Below are 24,829 nucleotides of genomic sequence, written 5' to 3'. Positions count from 1 at the left end.
TCTGCCACATGGAAAACGGATTGAGAGTGAGGGTCAACAAAAGATCGGCGTGTTCTTCCAGAACGCAAGCCCACCGCTGTCAATATTTCCTTTCCTGGGAATGAATAAATCCCAGTGCCTGTAACTATACCTTATCTGGAATTACAAGACTAAATGCCTCGTTTCCTTAACTGATGAACTTTAACACTCTCACTTTTGCTCATAACGCACACACACACACACACACACACACACACGCACACACACACACACACACACACGCGTCGTAGGCTGTCATCTTTTGTGTTCTTGTACTAACTTAGTTGTCTGTCAGACCAAAGATGACATAATGTCCTTGACAAAAAAACATGTTGAGCTCTATTTTTTTAAATGGTATTTTAATCAGCTGCAGATTAATTTTTGAGCTGCCTGATACATCCAAATATATCCGTTCATTGTTTGTAATGGAAGTCTGATGTGGTGGTTGTGCTCTTTGGGCTGTTTATGTGACATAAGGAGAGCGATGATGTGTACATTCTGCTTCACTAAAGGTTTGCGTCATGTAGGTGCTTATCTGTAATGACTCATTTTTAGTCATGTATTTAGTCTTGGACCATGGGCAACTCCTGCAATGTATGCTTGTCATGCTTATTTAGCTGGAGTTGAAATCATGACTAATGACTTAATACGTGCCTGAAGGTCAGAAACGATGCAAATAAATGTTGATGGAAAGTAATGAAAGCTACAGCAATCTAATCTATTCCGCTCTAATAACAGATCTGCGTTATTCACCGTCTTCCTGTGTTGACACATTGGCTGCTTTTCTTTAAGATTTGGAACATTCAGTGTGTTTATAACAGTACTTGAGGTCAGAGAATTGGGTCAAATATTATTTAGATCAGGATTGGCTCATGATCAAAATATGAAATTACCGTATTTTCCGCACAATAAGGCGGATCTAAAAGCATTCCATTTTCTCAGAAGATGACAGTGCGCCTTATAATCTGATGTACCATATATATGTATCAATTTTCAGATTTCTTGGATGTAGTATTTTAAATGTTCTGTAAAGAGCTTTGTTACAACTGTAGCGGCTGTGAAAGCTCTACATAAATGAAGCTGTTTTGTATTGTATTGTATTCCTTTTAGCGTAACTCCATCTAGTGGATGCTTAACGCAACCAGAGCTTCTATTCTATGTGCCTTATAATGCGGTGTCCCTTATATACAAAAACGGTTTTAAAATTGCCCATTTATCAAAGGTGCACCTTATTCTCAGAAGCTGCTTAGAGTGCAGAAAATACGGTATTGATTTGCTTCTAATAAGTGTACATGTAAACATGATAGTGCTTTTCTAGCAGCCACATTTTTCTAAGAATTGCCATGTATATAATGTGCATAATCTCGACATGCTTTCAACCTGCCTCCATGCCCTAAACAGAAGAAAAATGTTTACTTTAATATTCAACCCTACAAAAAAAAGATAAAATGCAGATGTATTGACTAAGATGGGCTAATTTCCCAATTTTGTGCACAGTAACCTTGAAAAAATGCATATGGACTGAGTCAGAACTTCTCATTTCAGTCTCCTGACTGATTTCATGTCTCAGCTGAGTAAAAGATGATTCATCATGCTGACTATCTGGTTTCCCCTTTCCCGTCAGTCTTAGTGACACAAAGGATCTTGCAAGCATAGATTCAACCATGAAAAACTTTTTTTAATCTCAAAACCAGCTTTCGCCTTGGTTGCTATTTTTAATTTAACCATAACTGAATGTTCTTCAGGGCCTCTTGTCAACAAACTGCAGGTGTCAGTTATCGATCTTGAAACATTGAGACCATTGTCAGCCAATGCAAAAGCTTTGTTCCATTTTTGAAACAAAAGATCTGAAAACGTGAATGGGTTTGCAATATTAAATCAATGTATAATGCTACATAATGCAAAATAACTTTGCTGCTGTGAATTGGGAATTTCTCCATTGCGAGACTAATAAAGGTTTTCTTATCTTATCTTATGATTTCTTACACATGATAACGAAGGGGCTAATGTAAAAGATTGTTCAAATCAATCAAGTTTCCACTTCCGGATACTCATGAAGTGGGTATTTCCTCTTCTCAAGAATGCTTTTCGCGTACTTGCAGAAAATGATTTGTTAAAAATAAACGCGATTATGAACGGGATTCAAATAACTTCTCACTGTATGTTGGCAGTTGCAAATCTGATTTCAGTTCCGAGCCAACCTATGCAAAAAGGTGAGACAGACGGTCTTGCCCGTCTTGAATGAAATATTTGTTTGAGACATTTTGAAGTCGTAAAAAAAACTTGGTAAGACAAAGGTGCCAGTCAGACGCATTCCTTTTTATGTGTTAAGTCTTTCTTTCGAAAATGTCAGTGCCACCTGGGTGGCGCTTCCATGTTCACATTCCACAGATGGTGAGATGATGGCAGCTTTGCAGGGTTCCCACGGGTCCTGAAAGTTCATAAAAATCCATAAGAAAAGAAGTCGTAAAATTATGTTCTTAATTGTCCTTACTTTTCAGGAAAAGCTTCTAAAATCAATAAAAATTCATAGTAAATTCATAGTTTTGTCGGAAAATGCGCCTGGCGCCCTTCCCCTCAAACCCCGCTGTCGGGCTACATGCCTTCCGATGATGATCACGTGATCACTTCAGGTCATTTTGGGCCAATTTCACATACAGTATGTCAAAAAAAGGGTGAGCTGATTGCCCCTAAAAATAAAGATGCGCCCTTCCTTTGGCAGCAATGATTTGAACACCAGCTCAGTGACATGTGGCTTTCTGTTCATTAAATCCACCGTGAATCCCCTGCTGAATGGAGAAAAAGTTCTTAAAATGGCTCAATTAGCCCTCAGAAGTCCTGAAAGGGTCCATAATAAAAAGCAACTGGGAGAGTGGGAACTCTGCATTGTCCCAAGGTGTAAATGTGCGCGCGAAGAGGATAAGAAAATGACAATGTATAGTAAGGCGTTTTGGGCGGAAAAAAATTACCATGTACAGTGAGGCGTTTTTTGCCGAAAAAAACGACCCTGTATCGTAAGACGTTTTTGGCCGAAAAAAACAACCATGTATAGCAAGGCGTTTTAGGCCAAAAAAAGCCGACCATGTATATTATAGTAAGGCGTTTTTGGCAAAAAAAAAAAAAAACCCACCGTGTTTCGTAAGGCGTTTTTAGCCGAAAAAAAACGACCATGTATACTAAGGCGTTTTTAGGCGAAAAAAACCACAAAAAAACGATCATGTACAGTAAGGCGTTTTTGGCCAAAAAAACCGACCATGTATAGTAAGGCGTTTTGGGCCGATGAAAACAACCATGAATAGTTAGGCATTTTTTGCCGAAAAAAACGAGCATGTATAGTTAGGCGGTTTGGGCCGAAAAAAAACGACCATGTATAGGAAGGTGTTTTGGGCCAAAAAAAACGACCATGTATAGTAAGGTGTTTTTTGCCCAAAAACCCAACCATGTAAAGTAAGGTGTTTTGGGCCGAAAAAAAAAACGACCATGTATCGTAAGGCGTTTTGGGCCGGAAAAAATGACCATGTATATATAGTCAAGTGTTTTGGGCCGAAAAAAACGACCATGTATAGTCAGCCGTTTTTGGCCGAAAAAAACGGCCATGTATATATAGTGAGGCGTTTTGGGCTGAAAAAAACGACCATGTATAGTCAGGTGTTTTGGGCCGAAGAAAACAACCATGCATAGTTAGGCGCTTTTTTGCCGAAAAAAACGACCATGTATAGTAAGGCGCTTTGGGCTGAAGAAAACAACCATGCATAGTTAGGCGCTTTTTTGCCGAAAAAAACGACCATGTATAGTAAGGCGCTTTGGGCTGAAAAAAACGGCCATGTATATATAGTAAGGCGTTTTGGGCTGAAAAAAATGACCATGTATATATAGTAAGCCGTTTTTAGCTGGAAAAAACGACCTTGTATAGTAAGGCGTTTTTAGCTAAAAAAAACAACCATGTATAGTAAGGCGTTTTTGGCCCCAAAAAATGACCATGTATCATGAGGCGTTTTTAGCTGAAAAAAACGACCATGTATAGTAAGCCGTTTTTGGCCCAAAAAAATTACCATGTATCGTGAGGCGTTTTTAGCTGAAAAAAACGACCATGGATAGTAAGGCGTTTTTAGCCCCAAAAAAAACCCCGATCATGAAAAGTAAGGCGTTTTGGGCCGAAAAAAACGACCATGTTTAGTAAGGTGTTTTGGGCCAAAAAAAAAACGACCATGGAAGGCCTTTTTAGCAAAAAAAATAAAAAAAACGATCATGTATATGTAGTAAGGCGTTTTTAGCCCAAAAAAACGACCATGTATAGTAAGGTGTTTTTAGCCACCAAAAAACAACCATACAGGAAGGTGTTTTGGGCCGTAAAAAACGACCATGTATAGTAAGGCGTTTTGGGCCGGAAAAAATGACCATGTATTCATAAAGCGTTTTGGGCTGAAAAAAAAAACAACAACCATGTATAGTAAGGCGTTTTTGGGCGAAAAAAGTGCCCATGTAGATAAAACGTTTCTGGCCGAAAAAAACGACCACATATAGGAAGGCATTTTCAGCCGAAAACAATGACCATGTACAGTAAATAGAAAGGCATTTTGGGCCAAAAAAAACGACCATGGATAGTAAGGCGTTTTTAGCCCAAAAACAAAAACCCCGATCATGAAAAGTAAGGCGTTTTGGGCCGAAAAAAACGACCTAGTATAGTAAGACGTTTTGGGCCAAAAAAAAAACGACCATGTATATTAAGGCGTTTTTAGCCGAAAAAAACAACTATGTCGAGCAGGGCGTTTTTGGCCGAAAAAACCGACCATGTATAGTAAGGCGTTTTGGGCCGAAGAAAACAACCATGAATAGTTAGGCATTTTTGGCCGAAAAAAACGACCATGTAAAGTAAGGTGTTTTGGGCCGAAAAAAACCCCACCATGTATCGTAAGGCGTTTTGGGCCGGAAAAAATGACCATGTATTCGTAAAGCGCTTTGGGCTGAAAAAAAAAAAAAAACGACCATGTATAGTAAGGCGTTTTTGGGCAAAAAAAGTGCCCATGTAGAGTAAAACGTTTTGGGCCAAAAAAAACCCACCATGTATAGTCAGGCGTTTTTGGCCGAAAAAAACGGCCATGTATAGTTAGGCATTTTTTGCCGAAAAAAAACGACCATGTATAGTCAAGTGTTTTGGGCCGAAAAAAACGACCATGTATAGTTAGGCGTTTTGGGCCGAAGAAAACAACCATGCATAGTTAGGCGCTTTTTTGCCGAAAAAAACGACCATGTATAGTCAAGTGTTTTGGGCCAAAGAAAACTACCATATATAGTAAGGTGTTATGGGCCAAAGAAAACGACCATATATAGTAAGGCGCTTTGGGCTGAAAAAAACGGCCATGTATATATAGTAAGGTGTTTTGGGCCGAAAAAAACCCCACCATGTATCGTAAGGCGTTTTGGGCCGGAAAAAATGACCATGTATTCGTAAAGCGCTTTGGGCTGAAAAAAAAACAACAACAACCATGTAAAGTAAGGTGTTTTGGGCCGAAAAAAAACGACCATGTATCGTAAGGCGTTTTGGGCCGGAAAAAATTACCATGTATTCGTAAAGCGCTTTGGACTGAAAAAAAAACAAAAAAACGACCATGTATAGTAAGGCGTTTTTGGGCGAAAAAAGTGCCCATGTAGAGTAAAACGTTTTGGGCCGAAAAAAAACGACCATGTATAGTCAGGCGTTTTGGGCCGAAGAAAACAACCATGCATAGTTAGGCGCTTTTTTGCCGAAAAAAACGACCATGTATAGTCAAGTGTTTTGGGCCAAAGAAAACTACCATATATAGTAAGGTGTTATGGGCCAAAGAAAACGACCATATATAGTAAGGCGCTTTGGGCTGAAAAAAACGGCCATGTATATATAGTAAGGCGTTTTGGGCCGAAAAAAATGACCATGTATAGTAAGGCGTTTTTAGCCGGAAAAAACCACCATGTCTAGTAAGGCGTTTTTGGCCCAAAGAAATGACCATGTATCGTGAGGCATTTTTAGCTGAAAAAAATGACCATGTATCATAAGGCGTTTATGGCCCAAAAAAATGACTATGTATTCGTAAAGTTTTGTGAATTGTTCTTTGGTGTGAGTGTGGGCGCAAATAGTTGTGTGAAGAAGAGGATCAGAAAATGGATGGCCACACACATTTTTAAGAACACACAGGAAGGCCGGAATCACACCCTGCACCTCTGCAGCGTGGGACCAACGAACTAAACATGAGACTACCAGGCAGGGTATGAAGGCTCGACATTGTCCCTCGGTGTGAGTGCTAGCGCAAATAGTTGTGCGGGGAAGAGGTGTCGCGACTTCTTTAGAGGATCAGAAAATGGATAGCCATGCATGTTTTTGAGAACGCACAGGACGGCTGGAGCTAGAATCAAACCCTGCACATCCGCAGTGCAACACCGACGGACTAACCATTCAACTACCAGTCAGGTAGTAAACAAACACTTGACATTGTCTGTTGATGTGAATGTGAGCATGAATAGTTTTGCGGAGAAGAGGATCAGAAAATGCACAGCCATGCACATTTTCGAGAACGCACAAAAAGGCCAGAGCTGGACTCGAACCCTGCACCTCTACAGCGCAACATCGACACATTAACCATTCAACTACCAGGCAGGTCATCAACACTCTGCACTTTTACAGTGTTCCCATGGGTCATTAAAGTTCATAAAATCCATGAAGTTCTTAATTTTCAGGGAAAGCGTCTAAAATCAATAAAAATCCTTAAAAGTTAACCTGTGGTGTTCATTTAATTTGTGTATGTCATTTTCCCCACACTTCCAATTTGTAGTTTTATAGGAAAATACGCCTGGCGCCCTTCCCCTCAAACCTCGCTGTCGAGCTACATGCCTTTCTGGTTCCCGCTCTGCTTTTCCCGCCGTCTCCGATCAGTTCCGATGATGATCACGTGATCACTTCGAGTCATTTCGGGCCAATTTGACAAACATTATGTCAAACAAAGGGTGAGCTGATTGCCCCTAAAAATAAAGAAGTGCCCTTCCCTTGGCAGCAATGATTTTGAACACCAGCTCAGTGATATGTGGCTTTCTGTTCATTAAATCCACTGTGAATCCCCTGCTGAATGGAGAAAAAGTTCTTAAAAATGGCTAAATTAGCCCTCAAAAGTCCTTAAAAGGTCCATAAATAAAAAGCAAGTGGAAGAGTGAGAACCCTGCATTGTCCCAAGGTGTAAGTGTGCGCGCGAAGAAGATAAGAAAATGACAATGTATAGTAAGGCGTTTTGGGCGGAAAAAAATTACCATGTACAGTGAGGCGTTTTTTGCCGAAAAAAACGACCATTTATCGTGAGACGTTTTTAGCCGAAAAAAAACGACCATGTATAGTAAGGCTTTTTTCGGCCAAAAAAAACGACCATGTATAGTATATACAGTATATACAGTTTGTGATAAAATTTGACTCAAGTCAAAACAAAATGACTTTGTAGGCTGCTGAGGAGTTGAGGCAGCCTCCCAGGCTTCAACAGAGCACATTGAGGCGCGAGACACACTGCATTGAGCTGCCTAACAGCCCCTGGGATCCATCGCTTTAGGTTTCATTCCCTGGAAAAGCCACTGTGGCACACTTGACATTTTCGGGGGAAGGGGCTATCTTGTCTGGCTGCTCCAATCATTTCCAACACGCACCTCCACAGACCTTCCTGCCAAATCCCTTGTGCTCTTTTCGCATATGAGCACGAATCCACCAACATACACACTCAAGGCTTTTTCTCTTAAATGTCAGCAAACACGCATGCTTATTCTGACATGGCCGCTCATCCCACCACAGCTGGAAACTATGCAAGAGACAGCAAAGTTGACTGTAGATGCACAGGACTTCCCGGATGGGTGGAAAAAAGTGCTGATTTAATCTCCCAACTTTTTCCAGTCCAGTTTTTTTGGGGGGGGGGGGGGGCTTAATGCTTCAAGATTACCGAAGACAGTCGTGAGCTTTAATCACCAGTTGTGCTTCTCATTTAATCCATGTCTAGTCATTTTTTCTGTGCCCGAGTACAGTCCGCTCCTCGGGAAATGACTCGCAGCTCTGCAATGATGCAAGTCAGCTTGTTTACTCAAAAGTAGCCACAGTAAATAGACACACTCTCTATATATTTACGTGTATCGTTTGTTCGTACAGACAGCATGTTTTTCCATTGCTGACAAGACATCCGTGTGAGGAAGTTATTCCCTGATCAAAAGTGTTATATTCATCTTTTCTTTGAGCCATCTGCCGCAAATGCAGTTCCTTCGACATCCCTGTTTCCCAACGAGAATTCTGCAGGACTGCAGCTGGTACGTCAGTGAAGTACCGGTATCTGTGCACACATTGAGCAAAGCTGCAGCCTCTTTGTCACTGGGGATATCTTGAAATGCTGCCGAGCCTGTACAGGACATCCAGACCCAGTTTTACAAGAGGAATAATTGTTCCAATCAGACCGGGCCTTTGGCCCACTTTCTCTGTTGTTATCGCAGGCAGAAAGTTCATGACCCTTTGAACTGTGTATTTGTTGGGCCACGTTACCTTGTCAACCAACAATCAGTGTTACGGGCGTAAAGAGTTAGCGTTCAGTCAGTTCTGAAAGAAAGAAAAAAATAAGTGACAGACGATCTGTAACGTTTGCCAGCTCTGAAACTCCAACTCAAGTGTCACTGAACATATTACAGCATGTTCAGGGAAGGCAGAAGAACATATGTGACACGTTTGCTGAAAACAACAAAGGTGCTTTCAGTAGGCATTGACAGCGGAGGAATTTGCATACACACACTGTGCCACATTAATCGTTTTTCGTTTATGATAAAGTTTTTATAATGGTGAGAAGCGGAAGTCGACATCATTATTACATTTAGATTGCCTAACCATAATAGTGTTCGACTTTGACCTCGGTGGCCCTTCAGCCTTCCTTTCAGTATGAGGCACTGCAATGCCACATCTCTCAAAACAAAAAAAATAAAACAAAAGCAAAAACATGCAGATTCTAGCAGGCTGGCCTTGCAGGGTGCCCATCCCCTGCAGGCTTTTGCAGTTTGATTGCGATGCAGAGATTTGAAAGGCTGCAAAGAAACAGGTACGAAAAAGGTGTGGAGGAGCTTCAAACATGAACCAGGTACAAAATGTTCTCACCTCAATCCTCCTCTTAATAGAAATACACTTTGCAGCTGTTAGACGGAAGTTGCTAGAGAGTGGCTCCATGGAAAAAGGAGTGTAACCAAATGGTGCAGAGCAGCGGGAGGATTTTTTTCCATTTGTCTGTCTGAAAGAAGCTCCCTGATTTTTCTTCGTCATATTCAATTGCTTTCAGGAGCAGGCTATGAAAATGGCATGAGTTGCATTCAGAAGCCGCGTCGATATAAGGTTACGCTTCTGGATTTGATTTATTTGAAAAAAATAATTGCTCAAATGTAGATCGCAAGACTTCTCCACCTAAGGGTGGGTTGACCGTGCAGGATGATAACGCGCTCTCAAGGTAGTGATGCGCGTTTAAGAGATTCGGCACGCTCCGCTGCTCGTTTCTGCTCCAAACGAGGATGCTTCTTATCCATTTCATCAGCACCGCTCCAGGGTGGATTTGATGACCCAGGCCTCATTACCTCCGCACAAAACGGTAAAATAGGGAAAGTCATTGTATAATATAGCTTGAAATTGTTCAAGCCGCATCAATATTGTATTACATTTATCAATGGAACGTGTTATCCACATTAATAGGTTTCTGTCATATTCTCGTCAGAGCGTAAAAATGCAGCCTTTGAAATGTTTTATCTTAATGACGTGAAGGAGTCCTCTGTGAACTTCGTGATTGTTCTTGGTGCATTGCATACAAACAGGGATTTATATCTTGAATATTTTTTTTTCTACTCTAACTGAGACTCACCTTGACATTTCTTGGTGTGTCTGTGTTTTTGCACGCTGAGATGAAATGCTAATACGTGTCATTTAATTCCGACAGTCTTTTGTCTTCATTTCATAGCGTGCGACTTGCTGTGCGGACGCGCAAGCACGCGCGCGCACACACACACACACACACACACACACACACACACACACACACACACACACACACACACACGCACACATTTTTGTCGCGGCCACATTGTAGTTACGGTTTCCCTTGGAGGGCCGTTGTGAATTTTGGGAAACCATATAAATGTTTAATCACCTCCACATATTACACACACAGCGCACAACAAAAATTTTAAAATCAGAAGTCAAGAATAATGATTGTTATTGTGGGTTAAATATGACAATTTGAAATTTTGGTTCAGACTTTAGCAAGCATCATGGTACTTGACATGCTTGATTTGCTTTCGCGGGCCACATAAAATGATGTGGCGGGCCATATTTGGCCCCCGGGCCTGACTTTCACACCTGTGCTTTAATGGGTTCAGGCTTCTGATTGTTTGAGCATCCAAGCTTGATTTACAATGGAGGATGATGTCAGACCACGATCAAAAATTCACTTTCAAGGTGCATTTTTCAAGAAAAAATGGATTTTATGAGGCCAGGTGATATTCTGGAAGATAAAGACAATTATGGTTTTTTTTCCTATTTATTAATGTTATTTGTCTTCAAATATATGAAATGCTCTTCTTTAATGTAAGTCGGCTATTGTATGTATGCGATGCATCTGCGGTATGATCGCTCATCCATACACAGCCAACCTACATGTCGTCAAAAACTGCGCACCGGTGGGGGCAGAGTGTTTGGGAGGCAGATTACTAACTATCGTCTGTGACTCTGCAAAATTATTTCAAGTATCAGTTTAATAACATGCCCTGCAGTGTGAACGTAGTCACACGCATAAACACACACTAAGATGATGAATGCATTTACGGTCTGATTTACGAAAGAGCAGGCATTAAGTTGCGTTCATACAAACAGATGATGTGCAATGTTGGTGGGCATGTTGCACGGGAACTCCTAAGATTGTGATGTCTTCACGAAAGAGCCCAACAAGTGCGTGCCAAATTGCTTGTTCTTTTCTTCTAAGAAATTCCACAGGCTGTCGGTAACATTTTGGAGGGCACCGCAAGCAGGAAAGAGTTTGAAGCGATATGATTGGAAGCGTTAATGGTGGAGGCAACCCAACATGTTACGGAGTCACACAAAAGGATTCTTATCGCTGCAATAATTTAGGGGGAAGCCAGCAGCCGTATACAGCCTGTTTTGTAGTGTCGTGTGAAAATGGATCAATGGTTGGAGAACTATCGTATAAATATTGATACTGGCTTTTGAATCCTATTTGATTGTAAATTCACTCCTAATGTTTAGTTTTTGCGGTAAAAGGTGAAATTCCTGTTTGTTTTGCACACTACCGTGTCAGTCAACACGATTCTAAATGTATTTCTTTGTCATTTTCTCATTTCAGAGCGCTACTACTGGGACAGCAAACTGCACATTCCCACTGCCAACTACCAGGACATCCTCAATGACGACAAGGCCGCGCTGGCGTGGCTTGTGGCGCTGCGGCGCATCGGTATCGTCTACCTGAAGGGGGCTCCCGCGGAGCAAGGCCACGTGGCACGACTCGCCGAGAGGATCGGTTACCTTCGACTGACGTTCTACGGGTAAGACTCACCCCATTGCGTGCCTGTCAACAGTGGCCAAGCCACTGTTAAATAAGCTGCGGCCTCGCTAAATGCTTCAATGGTGAGTTTTCCACATGAGCATGATTTAGTCGGAGCTCAGCCCAGGGACCGTTATTAAATCAAACTTGATATATTATTTATATCTGTTTTCCAAGAAATTACAAAAAAAAAAAAGACAATTGCGATATTCTCAACAACTTTGATGGTGAGGAAAATGTGCCTTGTGTTCATAGCGTTTGTTTACTTGGGTCCCTCTGAAAAAGTTAAGAGCGAGTCCTCTGGCGAGTTTATCTTGCCGGAGTAGATCGCTTTGGTTTATTATGTGAGGACACAGACGGGGAAAAGCAAGCCAAAATCATTCCAGCTGCTCTTAACCAGAGGAATTACCTGGTGCACTCAGTCAGAACAGAGGTTTGGAGGCACGGCGCCTTTCCGTTGCCAGATGATGAGCTCACAGAGTTGGAAGTAAAAGCGCTGTCTGTTTCTCATCGTCAGAACATGGGAGCCGAGGTTACCTCGTTAGCACTCGGCTCTTGTTCTCAACACATCTTTAATGAACAGGCCCCAGGCGCACAAGGTAGTACATTTTGCTCAGACTTTGTCCACATCTTTTCGATTCATAGGAACAGTTTACGGAACAAAAACATGGACGTGCTATGGCTTGCCCGGTATCCCCCATTGTGGTCACCCTTGACATGGAAGACATGGAAAGGGGACTCTGAACTCCTTTCAGACTCATTCAACGCCAACCATTTTCACTCATCTGAACCCGTTGAGTGCTGGCCATTTTAGAGTCATTACTGATTTTTCAAGACTCACAGATTGCGTTGTCCAAATAACACATTGACAAATACCAAATGAAAGAATAGGCTTTATTCTTTCACCAGAAAACAAATGATTTTACCTTTTTACATTCTTTGGTAATCGGCAGTACAACATCGGTAAATTAAAAAATAATAATAATAACAATAATAGTAATAATAATAATAATAAACAACTTCTTTCAGAATCTAAAGAAAAGGACAAACATCAAGTAGAACTGTGACTGATGCTAATAATTTTTTTTCATGACATCTTTAAACATCTGATCAGGGGTTTCACTTTATAAAGCAGCTAAAACAATGTTTAGGAATGGCTTTTGATGGCAAAATAATCTTGTATTTAGCGATAGACAAGCACTGTAAGCGTTGTTTTAGTTTGTCAGCTGTGAGGGGCTGTTTCTGTTACGACCTTGTCATACTCCCCAGATTCCTTTAATTTATGACAGACGCATGCTTCTGCTAACTCTGAAAATACATACCGTATTTTCCGCACTAAAAGGCTTTCATTTTCTTAAAAGCTCACAGTGCGCCTTAAAATGTGATGCGCCTTGTGTATGGTCATTACGGTAATATGTCAACCCCAAAATGACTCCATGCTGACAACGCAGAGTTCAAACTTAATAAGATAAGATAAGAAAACCTTTATTAGTCTCGCAATGGAGAAATTCCCAATTCACAGCAGCAAAGTTATGAAAGGAAGAAGTAGAACAACAAAATATAGGAGCTGCTGGAAAGGCAGCCACTCTCGCGGCGCCATTTTGAAGTCAAAATAACAAAAATAACACAACACAACACATAGGGCACAGACAGTCGTGCAATCTTCACCACTTTTCTGCATACACTTTGTTGTCTGAAGCAGTTCTAGATGAAAGAGGAGAGGATCAAAGTGTCCTTTCACCAGTGGATCAGAGACGTCATGCTGAAAATGTGCACACGTCTGCTACAAGCTAAGTTTTGAAAGCAAACACGAAGCTGTAGCGTCCATTGACGAAAAGAGATGAGTTCACTTCTCCTGTCCCACGTACTCCGCTTCAAACTCCAAGCCGCGACTCCCAGTTCCAAATCCGCATCGGCGCTCCGCGCTAACGCTCCTTTCTTCTCATCGTCGGCTCCTCAAGACTTACATCCATCCAGCCGCAGACCGTTCAACAGCACCGATCTCTCCGCTGAACAAAGCGGGGCTGTGAAAAATGCTACCCATTGCAGGCGCAAGACACAAGCGCCCCAGGCTGTCCAGCAACGACAGTCAAATGGCGCCGACATTCCTCCCAGTCAAAAACAGTGCTGGTATACCCATGCTGCCGAGAAGGCGCAACCACAGAGCACAGAGTCTCCTCCTTGATGAATGTCGTGGCCAAAAAATGCTGAAAAAAGTCCACATCAGGTACACACGACGTAAACAACACAAAGTGACAAAACAAACACAAAAACAACAAAAAAAAGCAAGGCTCATGAGAGCACTTGCTGACGGCTGCCTACTCGGGCGCCATCTTGACTTCAAAGATGCAATCTAATGCAATCGGTTTCGTAGTTGAACACGGAAATAGAGCAGCGGCAATAGAGTTCAACATTAACGAGTCAATGTTATAAGTGAATTGTGTCGCTGCTTTATTAAATAAGTTTTACTGACATCTGATCGTCGCTATATAAATCAGGGTGTAGTGTAGTGTACTTTTGGCATTTCCTTGAGCGTAGCTTCATCTAGTGGATGCATTGTAGATTGCGTCTTATAATGCCCTGCATCCACAGCAAAATAGGCCATTCATTGAAGGTGCGCCTCATAATCAAGTGCACCTTTTAGTGTGGAAAATACGGTAGTCTGTGAATTTTAAACCTCTTTATTCCCTGTTGGAGTGGATGCTTCAAATATTCAACTGAAACAGTGCCACAAGTGTCATTTTCAGACACCATTAGAATCCACCTCTTCCCAATACTTATTGGCAGAGATTTGCTGGGTTGGAACACATGTAAAAAAGATGTCCTTTGTGTCCTTTGAGAACAGCTCCAAGTTATTGGTGTCAATGTGTGGATGACACATGGGTTAAAATCAGAAGTCAGTGGTGCTAAACAGCAAACCCTGAAAAACATGGTGCGTGCTCTCAGGTAGCGTGAGTAACGCATGGATGTATATACATTGGCAAAACCAAGCAACCACTGAGCAGGCGCATGTCACAGCATGAATGCTTTAACTCTTCAGGTCAAGGCTCAGCACTCTACCTGTACCTCAAAGAGAAACTTGCTCATTGGAGGACAAAAGTGAACATATTCAAAGAAGACAGATGCTTTGAAAGAGGCTTGTGAGAGGACATCTATGTCAAGGTTGAAAAAATAAATCTCCAAATAAAGAACGAGGCTTGCGATATCAACAACATACAATTCCGTCCTTTCATCCCTTCCAAAGTGACTCAATAGTCTCCAAGAAATAACGCACACTCACACTCACTTTTGGCTTTTAGGTACCTCCGAATGGAGTATTGACGAGGGTTAGTCCACCCGTATGACTGTTGTTGGTGGGCTGCGATTCAATTATACATTAAAATGATCAAGATGGATGGCTCGAGAATGTATTTGGCGGTATTATCCCCATTTCTGAGAACTGTTTGACATCGGTCTGTTTAACTCCACAGACTTGTGGCATCACCTGTACTGATCATGTCATGTTCCCGTCGCTGTCCTTAGGCATACGTGGCAGGTTGTGGACAAGGACATGGCCAATAATGTGGCCTACACCTCAGGAAATCTCAGCCTCCACACAGACTACCCCGCATTACACTTTGCCCCTGGAGTGAGTAGTACATACAAAGTCGCATGCTTCGTTTGGAGGCACTCCTCGACAGCGGATGCTCCGCAAGTATATGTGTCCAGAATGCGTAATAAAGTGGACGTTATCTCGGTGCGCGGTGCATAGGTGCAGTTCCTGCACTGCATCAGCCAGGCCGAAGAGGGTGGCGACAGTGAGGTGGTCGACGGTTTCCACACAGCCGAGCAACTGCGGCGCGAAGACCCCGAGGCTTTCCACACACTCGCCTCGCTCCTGGTGGACTTCACCGACACCGGGACGGACTATTGCGACTTCATGCTGCAGTCCAAGAAGAGCATCATTGAGTGAGTGAGGCGGCTTGTCAAAACACACACGTGTGTACACACATGCGTGTACGTGAAGGATGAGCAAGTTAAATGCTGGAGGGAGTTAACATTTTTCATCAATGCTACTGTGCGGTACTTCCTAACCAGAAGTATGACAACAATCAACTCACCCAGAATTGTAATCCTATTGACGTACTATGATTGTCCTACATATTCCAAATCCACAAAAAAATCCATTAGGCTTTTTGTTGTGTAGGACAGTGTAAGACCATTTAAGCACATCTAAAACATGTCTGCCATCTAGTGGTGATTGGTGATATTGCAAGTTACTTACAGTTAACACCTGCAGATTTGCATATTTTCAGACCCCCCCCCCCCCCCCCCCCACCAATATATTCTCGTGTTTTGGATTTGTGCATTTGGACAGATGCATACATACAAAAATACACGCATAGCTTATTTGGTCCAGCAGTCTGGCCATTCTTGTCCTGTGCAATTATTGTTGACATCGTTAGTGACAAGTGAATCAGAAGTGTTAACCGCACTGTTAGTTGGCTGCTCTTCATCTGCAAGATTAACGTGTGTTATCATCATGCGCTTCATCACCAGTCCAGATTCTCTTTGGGCCCTTTCGGCGCCACGCCAACATTTCTGAGTTGCACTGTTTTCAATCAGCAACTAATGGCAATAGAAAGGCAAGTTGAAATGTCTTAAAAGACAAGTCAAGGTAGGCATCATGCCAATCATGCCACCAGAACAAGAGAGGCTACTGTGGGCTCCTGTGAAGGCCCTGTATGGTGTTAAATGTTCCGATGCTGTAGAGGCTAAAATTGAGAAGTGCTGGTACCGCTGCGTACCGGCCCATTCAAAGCACTGGTTTATCTGCGTTTTGTTTTGCTTTTTTGTTTTTAATTGATCAAGGGGGCATTTAGTATGGTCGTGCTGGCTTCCAGTTGCCCATCCCTGACAGAGATGGAACAATACAGAGTACGCATTAATGAATTTGAGCTGACAGATTAGAAAGAGGAACACTGCCATCTGCTGGCTACCACCATTAGTGTTCTGACTTCATTCGGTACATCTTGACAATCTCATGCCATCCACTGGCTATATTAATAATAATAATAATAATAATAATGCAGTTTATTTATAAGCGCCTTTCAAGAAACCCAAAGACACTATTGAAGTATTATTATGTTGTTTCAGTTGTCCAATTCCTCTCTTATCTGGCATTTCGCCTTTGTGATCAGCATTAATGAGCAGGGTCAAGTTGTGAGGATAAACTACAACAACGCCACCAGAGATTCGGTGCTGGACCTCCCACTTCATCAAGTTCAGCCCTTCTACAGAGCGCTCAAGGCCTACGTGAACATCATGAAGCGACCCGACAATGTGGTCACCTACAAGATGGAGCCAGGTCAGCGTCAACCATCTTTCTCTGAGCACTGCTTCATTTCATTTGGGTTCTACAAAGCACCCCAAATACCTACCCTGCCTCAAATAGCCAGAAAGCTAACATTTGGCATCTTTAAACTGACAATATACAACAATTTGTGCTCTCAAAACAGTCTACTTTCATTTCATACTCGTCTTATATTACCCCTAAAAATAACTGACTGACACATAAAGACAGAAAAATCTGTCATTCATGAGTTTTGGCCGTACTGTGTGTGTGTGTGTGTGTGTGTGTGTGTGTGCGCGCGCGCGCATGTGGTGTAATCCGATAATCTCAGAGCACCACACACACATACTGAAAGTCTGTTCCACCATCCATCTCGAACAAATTCCCTGGCGCAGAGCTCTCGTGTGATCTTAAATGAAGAAGAAGCGAAGAGGACCCAAGGTGGGAGCGTTGAAAAACACTTACATCGTCAAGGAGAGACTTGTTTTGGCAAATACTAATTGGCATTCGGGCAACCCACTTTTATACAAAGACTGTACCGACATTGGGTAGGACATTATGCTTTATTTACTGCCGCTTCTTTTTGGGCAGCCAAGGCGCTTCTTTGGCTGGCTGCATTCCAATCACGTCACAGTGTCAAATGATTTGAGACTCGTCGGATCCTCTCCACCACCCTCATGTTTAGTATTTAAGATTGTAGACCTCAACGTGTTTCTCACCTTCTTATCAGGACAAATCCACACTAAACACACCTCAGACCAAAGGATAATCTCCATTCTATAAAACGATAGTCAAGTGTTTGATGTCCTTGAAGAAGCACAATCAGGAGAAAAACAGTTCAACTGTCTTGATATGTGTGTGCAGCCCAACTTCCAAGAAGAGGGAAGTGTCGCCTCGGTGTACAAACCGAATTCCAATGAAGTTGGGACATTGTGTTAAATATGACTACATTTGATTTGCAAATACTTGCATGATTATTTGCTAAAAACAATAAGGTTGATACATTTGAACATAAAATATTTTGTCTTTGTAGTGTATTCAATTAAATATTTGCAAATCGTTGTATTCAGTTTTTATTTATATTTAACACAACATCCAAACTTCACTAGAATTGGATTTGTACATACAGTGAAACTCCTCTACAACGAAATCATGTTTGCAGCAAGAAATTGTTCACAACAGAGGGTTTTTCACTGTAGCAAATTTGATCTTAGATGTAAACGCACACACACACACACACACAAACATACAGTATGTGTACTCTTTATTTTTATTCCAATAGTGCCTAAGTATGAGCATACAGTATCACTCATACTTCCTTGAGACCCTTCCCTCTTTAGACAGGGCTTTGGTTCCATCTTGTGGCACAAGTTGAAGGGGGTGCAAAAGCTGTACAAATAATGTAGGTTAGGTGAAAAGAAAAACCACAAATATGTAAAAGCTTTGAAGCATCAGTCAGGGTTAAAACTGTTTTTGTTTTGACTTTGGAGGTTCAGCGCCGGCTGTAAATTAATAGTAGTAATTGAGGGAATGCAAATGGTAGAGTCCAGACAGAGGGGTCATCGCGATATTTTATGCTTTGTTGTGACTGCAGAGGCTTATGCAGTTTATGACCAACTTCTATTCTGACGGCTATCTGGAATTCAGTTCCTATCCCGAATGCGGGAGTAAAGTCACAATTACATTAAATATTGTAGTGCATGAAAATAAACAACACGGGCGGCCTGGTAGTCCAGTGGTTAGCACGTCGGCTTCACAGTGCAGAGGTACCGGGTTCGATTCCAGCTCCGGCCTCCCTGTGTGGAGTTTGCATGTTCTCCCGGGCCTGCGTGGGTTTTCTCCGGGTGCTCCGGTTTCCTCCCACATTCCAAAAACATGCATGTCAGGCTGATTGGACGGTCTAAATTGTCCCTAGGTGTGAGTGTGGGCGTGGATGGTTGTTCGTCTCTGTGTGCCCTGCGATTGGCTGGCAACTGATTCAGGGTGTCCCCCGCCTACTGCCCGGAGATGGCTGGGATAGGCTCCAGCACCCCCGCGACCCTAGTGAGGATCAAGCGGTTCGGAAAATGGATGGATGGATGGATGAAAATAAACAATCAATTGAAAACCAGTACGTGTGGCCATAACTCAATGTGCTGCTTGCCAACGTATTCTCCCACATTTTCTTTTATTACCTCGTAAAAGTCGGACCTTTGTATTCCAACACGTTTTACTGCAAACTGCCCTCAACAAAACCTCATTGCTCTCCTCCTGCAACGCGTTAATATTTCACAGGAGAGAGTCAAAACCCTGGCTAATGTGGAAAGTAGTAGGAAGTCTTGAGATCCATGTCGACTTGGAGACTATGACTGTGTTTAAAATCATCAGCCATTCCCTACCCCCTAATCATTATACAGTACAGGTAAACAGATTTTTTTAAAAATATATACATAGCACACAAAAACAAACAATCACCACCCCAGAGTGCTATTTGAAGTAGGGAACAAGGCGGGACGCACCACCATTAGCAAACGTTGACGCCTACCCCAATACGTTTGTCGCAAGATGGCAGCAAACCTCGCCAACAACCCCCCAATAACTAAATGCATACATTAATAAAACATAACTTCGTGGGGAGCATCAGTCACGTATCTATTAAATGGGAAATCATTTTAACACTCCTCGGGTGTCAATTAACTCATTCAATTCCAGCCATTTTCACTGGAGCAACCCCCTCAATCCCAGCGTTATACTGGATTTTGACTGATCTTGCAAGGCCCACAGAATATTTGGTTCTAATGCTATATTAACACGGAGCCTACCAAAATAAAGTTTGGACTCTCTTCTTTCAGCAGAATAAAAATGTTGTTTCTATCTTTTTTCATTCTTCAGCAATCAGCATTACAAAATGGCTGTTTCATGAAAACTGTGATTCCTGGGCAAAAAACTGAGAAAAAGAGCTTTTTGTCAAAGCATGCATTTCAAGCACGTGAGGCACCACTGCCACCTACTGGGCGCTTTTTTAACATGATTTACAATGTAAACGGCTTATTCTCATTCATTGCATCAGACCCTCCTCCTCCCTATGACGCAAAAAAAAAAAAGACTTAGACGTACAAGTACATCCTTGGTAGGGGGTGCCTAATTTAAAAAAAACGTACGTCTTGTGGAATGAAAGAGTTAATTGTGGTGGTTCACGATACCCAGCGGGTCCCAATCATCCTCAAACTTGCTTTTAGTCACCACTGGTTGCGCTTGCATTCCAGGTGACATGGTGACGTTTGACAACTGGCGCCTACTCCACGGCCGAAAGAGCTACGTCAGTAAGCCGGACAAGGTGCGACACCTGGAGGGCGCCTACCTGGACTGGGACGAAGTCATGTCTCGCCTCCGGATACTCCGCAACGCCGTCAATTAGGATGACCCACGTCACGAAATGAACCCCGTGACAGTAAAGTGGCGGCACTTTAATCTCTGCATGGCATCTGAATTGCCTTTTGGACACAGTTGGAGGAGATTGAGCTTTACCCTCGCAGCTTCAGTGCAACGCGCCAATGCAACTATTTATGAACTGTGTTTCATTAAACAATTTCACAAGATCGTCTTGAAAAAGACTTAAAGGTGGAATCATCTTTCATGTATTTGAAGATTTTATTTTTACCTGCAATCACCATGCTTGTATTTCGATTTTGGAGTGAAAAGATGTCCAATTTTAAACGGAGTGTGTCCCACACTTAAAGCTTCAGATGGAAACGAATTACCAGAGGTCTTCAAAGTACAGTGTGTAGAATTATGTGCCACCTAGCGGTGAATTAATAGAATGCAACGACCTTAGCTCTTAGTGCGTGCATTTCAAGCACGTGCACTAATGTGCCTTAGAGAGCTCACACTTCACAAGCCTATTGTTAATTTCTTCAGCAGCAGTGCAAGCAAAATGTCCTCCCAGCCGTGTATTCCTTGAGGTGACGGAGTCAGCGCATGGTATCGGTAACAGAAAAATGGCGGCGAAACATGGCAGCATCCTGTAGGGGAGGTGCGCCTTATGCATTATAATTAGTGATTATTTAATCGATACATTTAAAAAAAATGTTCATGTGATCACATTATTTTTGTGTATTATTGAAATCACACACATTTTTTTACACACGGTCCCTTTAAACGTCCAAAGAAAGATGTTTTGCCATATCCTGATGGGAAGTTTTCTATGCCTCACTTTTAATGTATGTAAAATTATCTGCTCAAATGCAAAGGAATCATTTGCTTCCCGCACACCATGTTATTTATTTTTATGTGATACAGTAATTTAAGATCAATGATTAGGTTGTTCATTTAAAAAGAAAAAAATCCAAACCTGTGCCTTTCTTCCTCTTGCATCGGTCTTAAATCAGATGCACACTAGCTGTGGAGCCAAATGTGCTTGTTTTACTGCATCTACATTAAAGCAACATTTCAGCAGTTCGTGTCTGGTTTTCCCAAAGAATTAAGAACAAGGGGCTCTATTTTGGACTTTATTAGATGGGTAAAGCTGTACACGTTTTTATAAATACTCCAATGACGAGAATATACTTACATTTGGCATTTCTTGACTCACAAGACAGTAGCCAGCCAACACAATGACAGTTTGACATATCCACGGATCCTCAATGCTTTGAATTTTGGATTGAGGCTTATTGTGACACAAGAGGTGGAATGAGTAGCACTTCCTATTTATTCACTTGTATACAGTCTTGTGCTCAAAAATACAAGCTTGTACAAATAATGTATTGCTGGATGTGGAGAAACTACTGAACACGCAAACACACACACAGCACATTGAGGATGAGCAATCAGAATCTTTACGATTGAAAATGTTGTCACATCATCTTCAAGATTCACCTCTATTAGTTAGTTCTTCGTGAACTTCCTTTTTGGAAGAATCAGGTATGTATCGCTCTGCCGACTGCAATCTGGCCTTGTGGTAACCATTTTAAGGCCAAAATTGTAAATCAACAGCACATTGCATCTGGGGTCTCGAGTTCGACGGTCACATTCATCACTTTGTGAAGCGGTTTTCTATCGTGTGACCGACCTACCAAATGATTACACGCTTCACACGTTGATGAGACAAACAATCACATCACACGGGCGTCATATCACATCAATCGACAAAAAAATGTTTTCGTTCTCATTGACGTAGTCAACTCTGTGAAAGCCAGATAAGAAATGGCAAATAAGGTCTTATTGCACATTTATGCAAGTCAATATTGATGGCTATTTGCAGAAAGATACAGCAATATGTATATCTTAAATAAATACTATAAATATAATATTTATTCCCGGACGGTCACAGTAACATGCTATTAATCAACAGCAGAGCACAGACGAAGTTACAGTGGAACTAGAACAGCAAATCAGCCCGGCAGGCTGAGCTAACGGCAAGAGAACACCAATGCTTAGCGGCGCACGTGTTCGCAGAGAGCCACGTCACAATAAATAAGCGCACAATCACACTAAGATCTATGAGGGGAGGGCTGTGAGCACGGGAGACGCATGCACTCGGTTCCTCTAAGGTTTTCAAAGACCATCTGGTTGCAGGGTAGAAGACTGAAAACAGACGAGGGCAAACCTCCTGGGAACAAATATTTACACCAGATCACGGAGAGTCTAAAACAGGCCAATATTTACACTGACTTGTGTGCTTCCATGTCACTGAGAGATTGTCTGTGGCGTTGGAACTCAAGTAGAGACAGATGGATGGGATGGGATGGGATAGGAGGGGGGGGGGGGGGGGGTCAGAGGGTGCACTAGCTCGGGAGTGGACGTGGCGATAGAATCTTGGCTTTCCCGTCCGTCTCCTTCCCCTTCACGGCTGCCACGTAGGAGAAAAGGCAGAGGACCGAGTAACAGATTTGATGTGCCTGCACAAGACGAGGAGGAGGTGGAAGATGTTACCTGTCGTCTTGGTCTCATCGCGTCAAAATGTCAACAGCGCGCAGAGAACCGTTTGAATGCAGATAGTAATTGGAGCAGGAAATAGGTGACATCAAACATAGCGGAGCTTTCGCGAGATGTAACTCAAATTCTGACTCAGTGTCATCATGTAGTGATCAACGATGTCATTCACCAAACAGACTTCCTTCCTTTATCCACCATTACCTGCGCTAACGCAGAAGTCACATTTACAGGACATACTGTATTTGCATGGAAAACACACGAAGGCCATAAATGTGGAGGAGTTCTTACACGGCATTTCATTTTGTGCCGTCGCTAACCTTGAAAAGTCGCACATTGGGAACACCATAAACCGAGGAGCCCGTGTAATTGTCAGGAGCGCAATGCTTGAGTGGACTTTGTGCCTTGGAACAAATGCAAAGCGAATACCGTACTTTATTGTTTGAGAACTTGCATTTCCTTCGTAGAGTGATTCTCAAAGTGTGTTGTGTGTAGCATGAGTGCTGCCCGGGCTCCTACTAGTGCTACATCAAAGAATCATTATAGTAGTGCAGTTGAGTTGAATTTAACTGTTACGATCAAGACATTTGCATTTAATCTTCAACAAGTGTTTAGTTATCTTTGATGTGCAGTTTTTTTAATGCTCCCGTATTTAAGGAGGATTCATGTTCAAAACTGCGCAGAATGCTACAGGTGGCTTACAGTAATGTTAAAAGGACTTTTTTTGCTGAACACATAGGCTTGTTACGCCAGACATTACAAAGATTTGATTGGCTGAATCGGATCGGAACATATTTAGCATTTTATGCACACGCGACGATCGGTTGTAATTTGCTGATCGATCAATGAAGTCATTGGTCGGTTCCCCAAAATAAGTCATTACAGCAAACAGAATATTCACCCCAGGTAGGCGCTCTGTGCTGCCATCGTGAAGAAGCCACGGTCTCTCAGCCTATCGAGTCCGATTTTTGCAAACCATTTTTGAATTAACTCACACCATTTGCCCATGCGGGAAGCACACAAACCAATGTTTTTGAAAGACAACTAGCATAAAATAAATCATCATAATGTGCCGTTTTAATACTCTGATTAGAATCCTTTTCAAGTCAATGGGCTCCCGTTGACGTCACCAAATGCTGAGATTGCTCCATTCCTTCACAGCAGCCACTTTCACATGCTGGTTTGTTGGTCCTGCTGCCTTCACTTTGGTTTTCAGTAAGTGACTAGCATGCTCGATTGGATTGGGATTAGCACGCTGACTTGGCCGTAGAGATTTTATTTCTCTGCCATCAAAAGCCTGGAGTTGCTTTTGCAGCATGTTCACGGTTATTATTCATCTACCCGTTAAGCGCCATCCTACCATTTATGTCGTAGCATTTGACTGAACACTTCATTGAGTTACATCTGTCAGCCGTCACATCATCAATAAACACCAGCGAGACTGTTCCAAACCACAATGTTTGACACAGGATGACGTGTGATTCAAATAAAGAGCACTCCCTTTCCATCTCCATATTTCCTCTTCATGATTTTGGATTAAACTTCACCTCGGCTTCAGTTGTCCAATGATTTTCTTCGATGTTTTCTCGTAAATTCAAATTTAAACATTGCATGCACAAATACTGTAATGATAACCTGTAACCTGATAAGTTGTCCACTGTAGTAACCACTGTCCCTGAAAGGGTTACATTTGATTGAATGATTCATTCATCCATCCAGAGGATTCCTGACTTGTAGTGATTTTATTAAGTCCCAAAGGGACCAATTATGTGATCATCTCTTCGGTCTTGGATGTTGTTGAGAGACGAGAGACTCATCGATATTGCTGACTGTTTTTTGACCGCAAGGTCTGTGGGCTAATCACTACCCAATGAAGAATGCTGTCTGAGATGAAAAAAACTGGCAAAAGGTGAAGGAAGCTTCTGCGAAGACCCGGCCGGCCAAGTTTCAAGGAGGCAACTCTGACTTTGGTGACAACCGCGAGCCCCATTTTAGG

The 24,829-nt window shown here is 42.2% G+C and overlaps 2 protein-coding genes across 23 annotated transcripts in view; one reads left to right on the top strand and one right to left on the bottom strand.

Moving 5' to 3' along the window:
• Window positions 1-20,543, top strand: part of bbox1 (butyrobetaine (gamma), 2-oxoglutarate dioxygenase (gamma-butyrobetaine hydroxylase) 1) — a 32,217-nt gene extending 11,674 nt beyond the window's left edge. Inside the window, exons 4-8 of the mRNA XM_086106608.1 lie at window positions 11,394-11,592; window positions 15,114-15,219; window positions 15,343-15,539; window positions 16,772-16,938; window positions 20,169-20,543. Of these exons, the coding sequence (XP_085962734.1) occupies window positions 11,394-11,592; window positions 15,114-15,219; window positions 15,343-15,539; window positions 16,772-16,938; window positions 20,169-20,320 (821 nt within the window). The 3' untranslated portion in view covers window positions 20,321-20,543. The remainder of the gene's footprint in view (window positions 1-11,393; window positions 11,593-15,113; window positions 15,220-15,342; window positions 15,540-16,771; window positions 16,939-20,168) is intronic.
• Window positions 20,544-21,396: 853 nt separating this feature from the next.
• The window catches only part of madd (MAP-kinase activating death domain), a 43,096-nt gene continuing 39,663 nt past the window's right edge, over window positions 21,397-24,829 (bottom strand). For all 22 annotated transcript variants that reach the window (XM_086106587.1, XM_086106584.1, XM_086106596.1 and 19 more), the window contains one exon: window positions 21,397-22,799. In XM_086106587.1, coding sequence (XP_085962713.1) covers window positions 22,686-22,799 — 114 coding nt within the window. In that variant the 3' untranslated portion in view covers window positions 21,397-22,685. The remainder of the gene's footprint in view (window positions 22,800-24,829) is intronic.

The sequence above is a fragment of the Hippocampus guttulatus genome, chromosome 3, assembly GCF_054856545.1.
Source record: "Hippocampus guttulatus isolate MCC_2025c chromosome 3, RoL_Hgut_1.0, whole genome shotgun sequence".
Lineage (NCBI taxonomy): Eukaryota > Metazoa > Chordata > Actinopteri > Syngnathiformes > Syngnathidae > Hippocampus > Hippocampus guttulatus.
The sequence above is the reverse complement of the archived record's forward strand: the minus strand, read 5'-3'. Positions and strand labels throughout refer to the sequence as shown.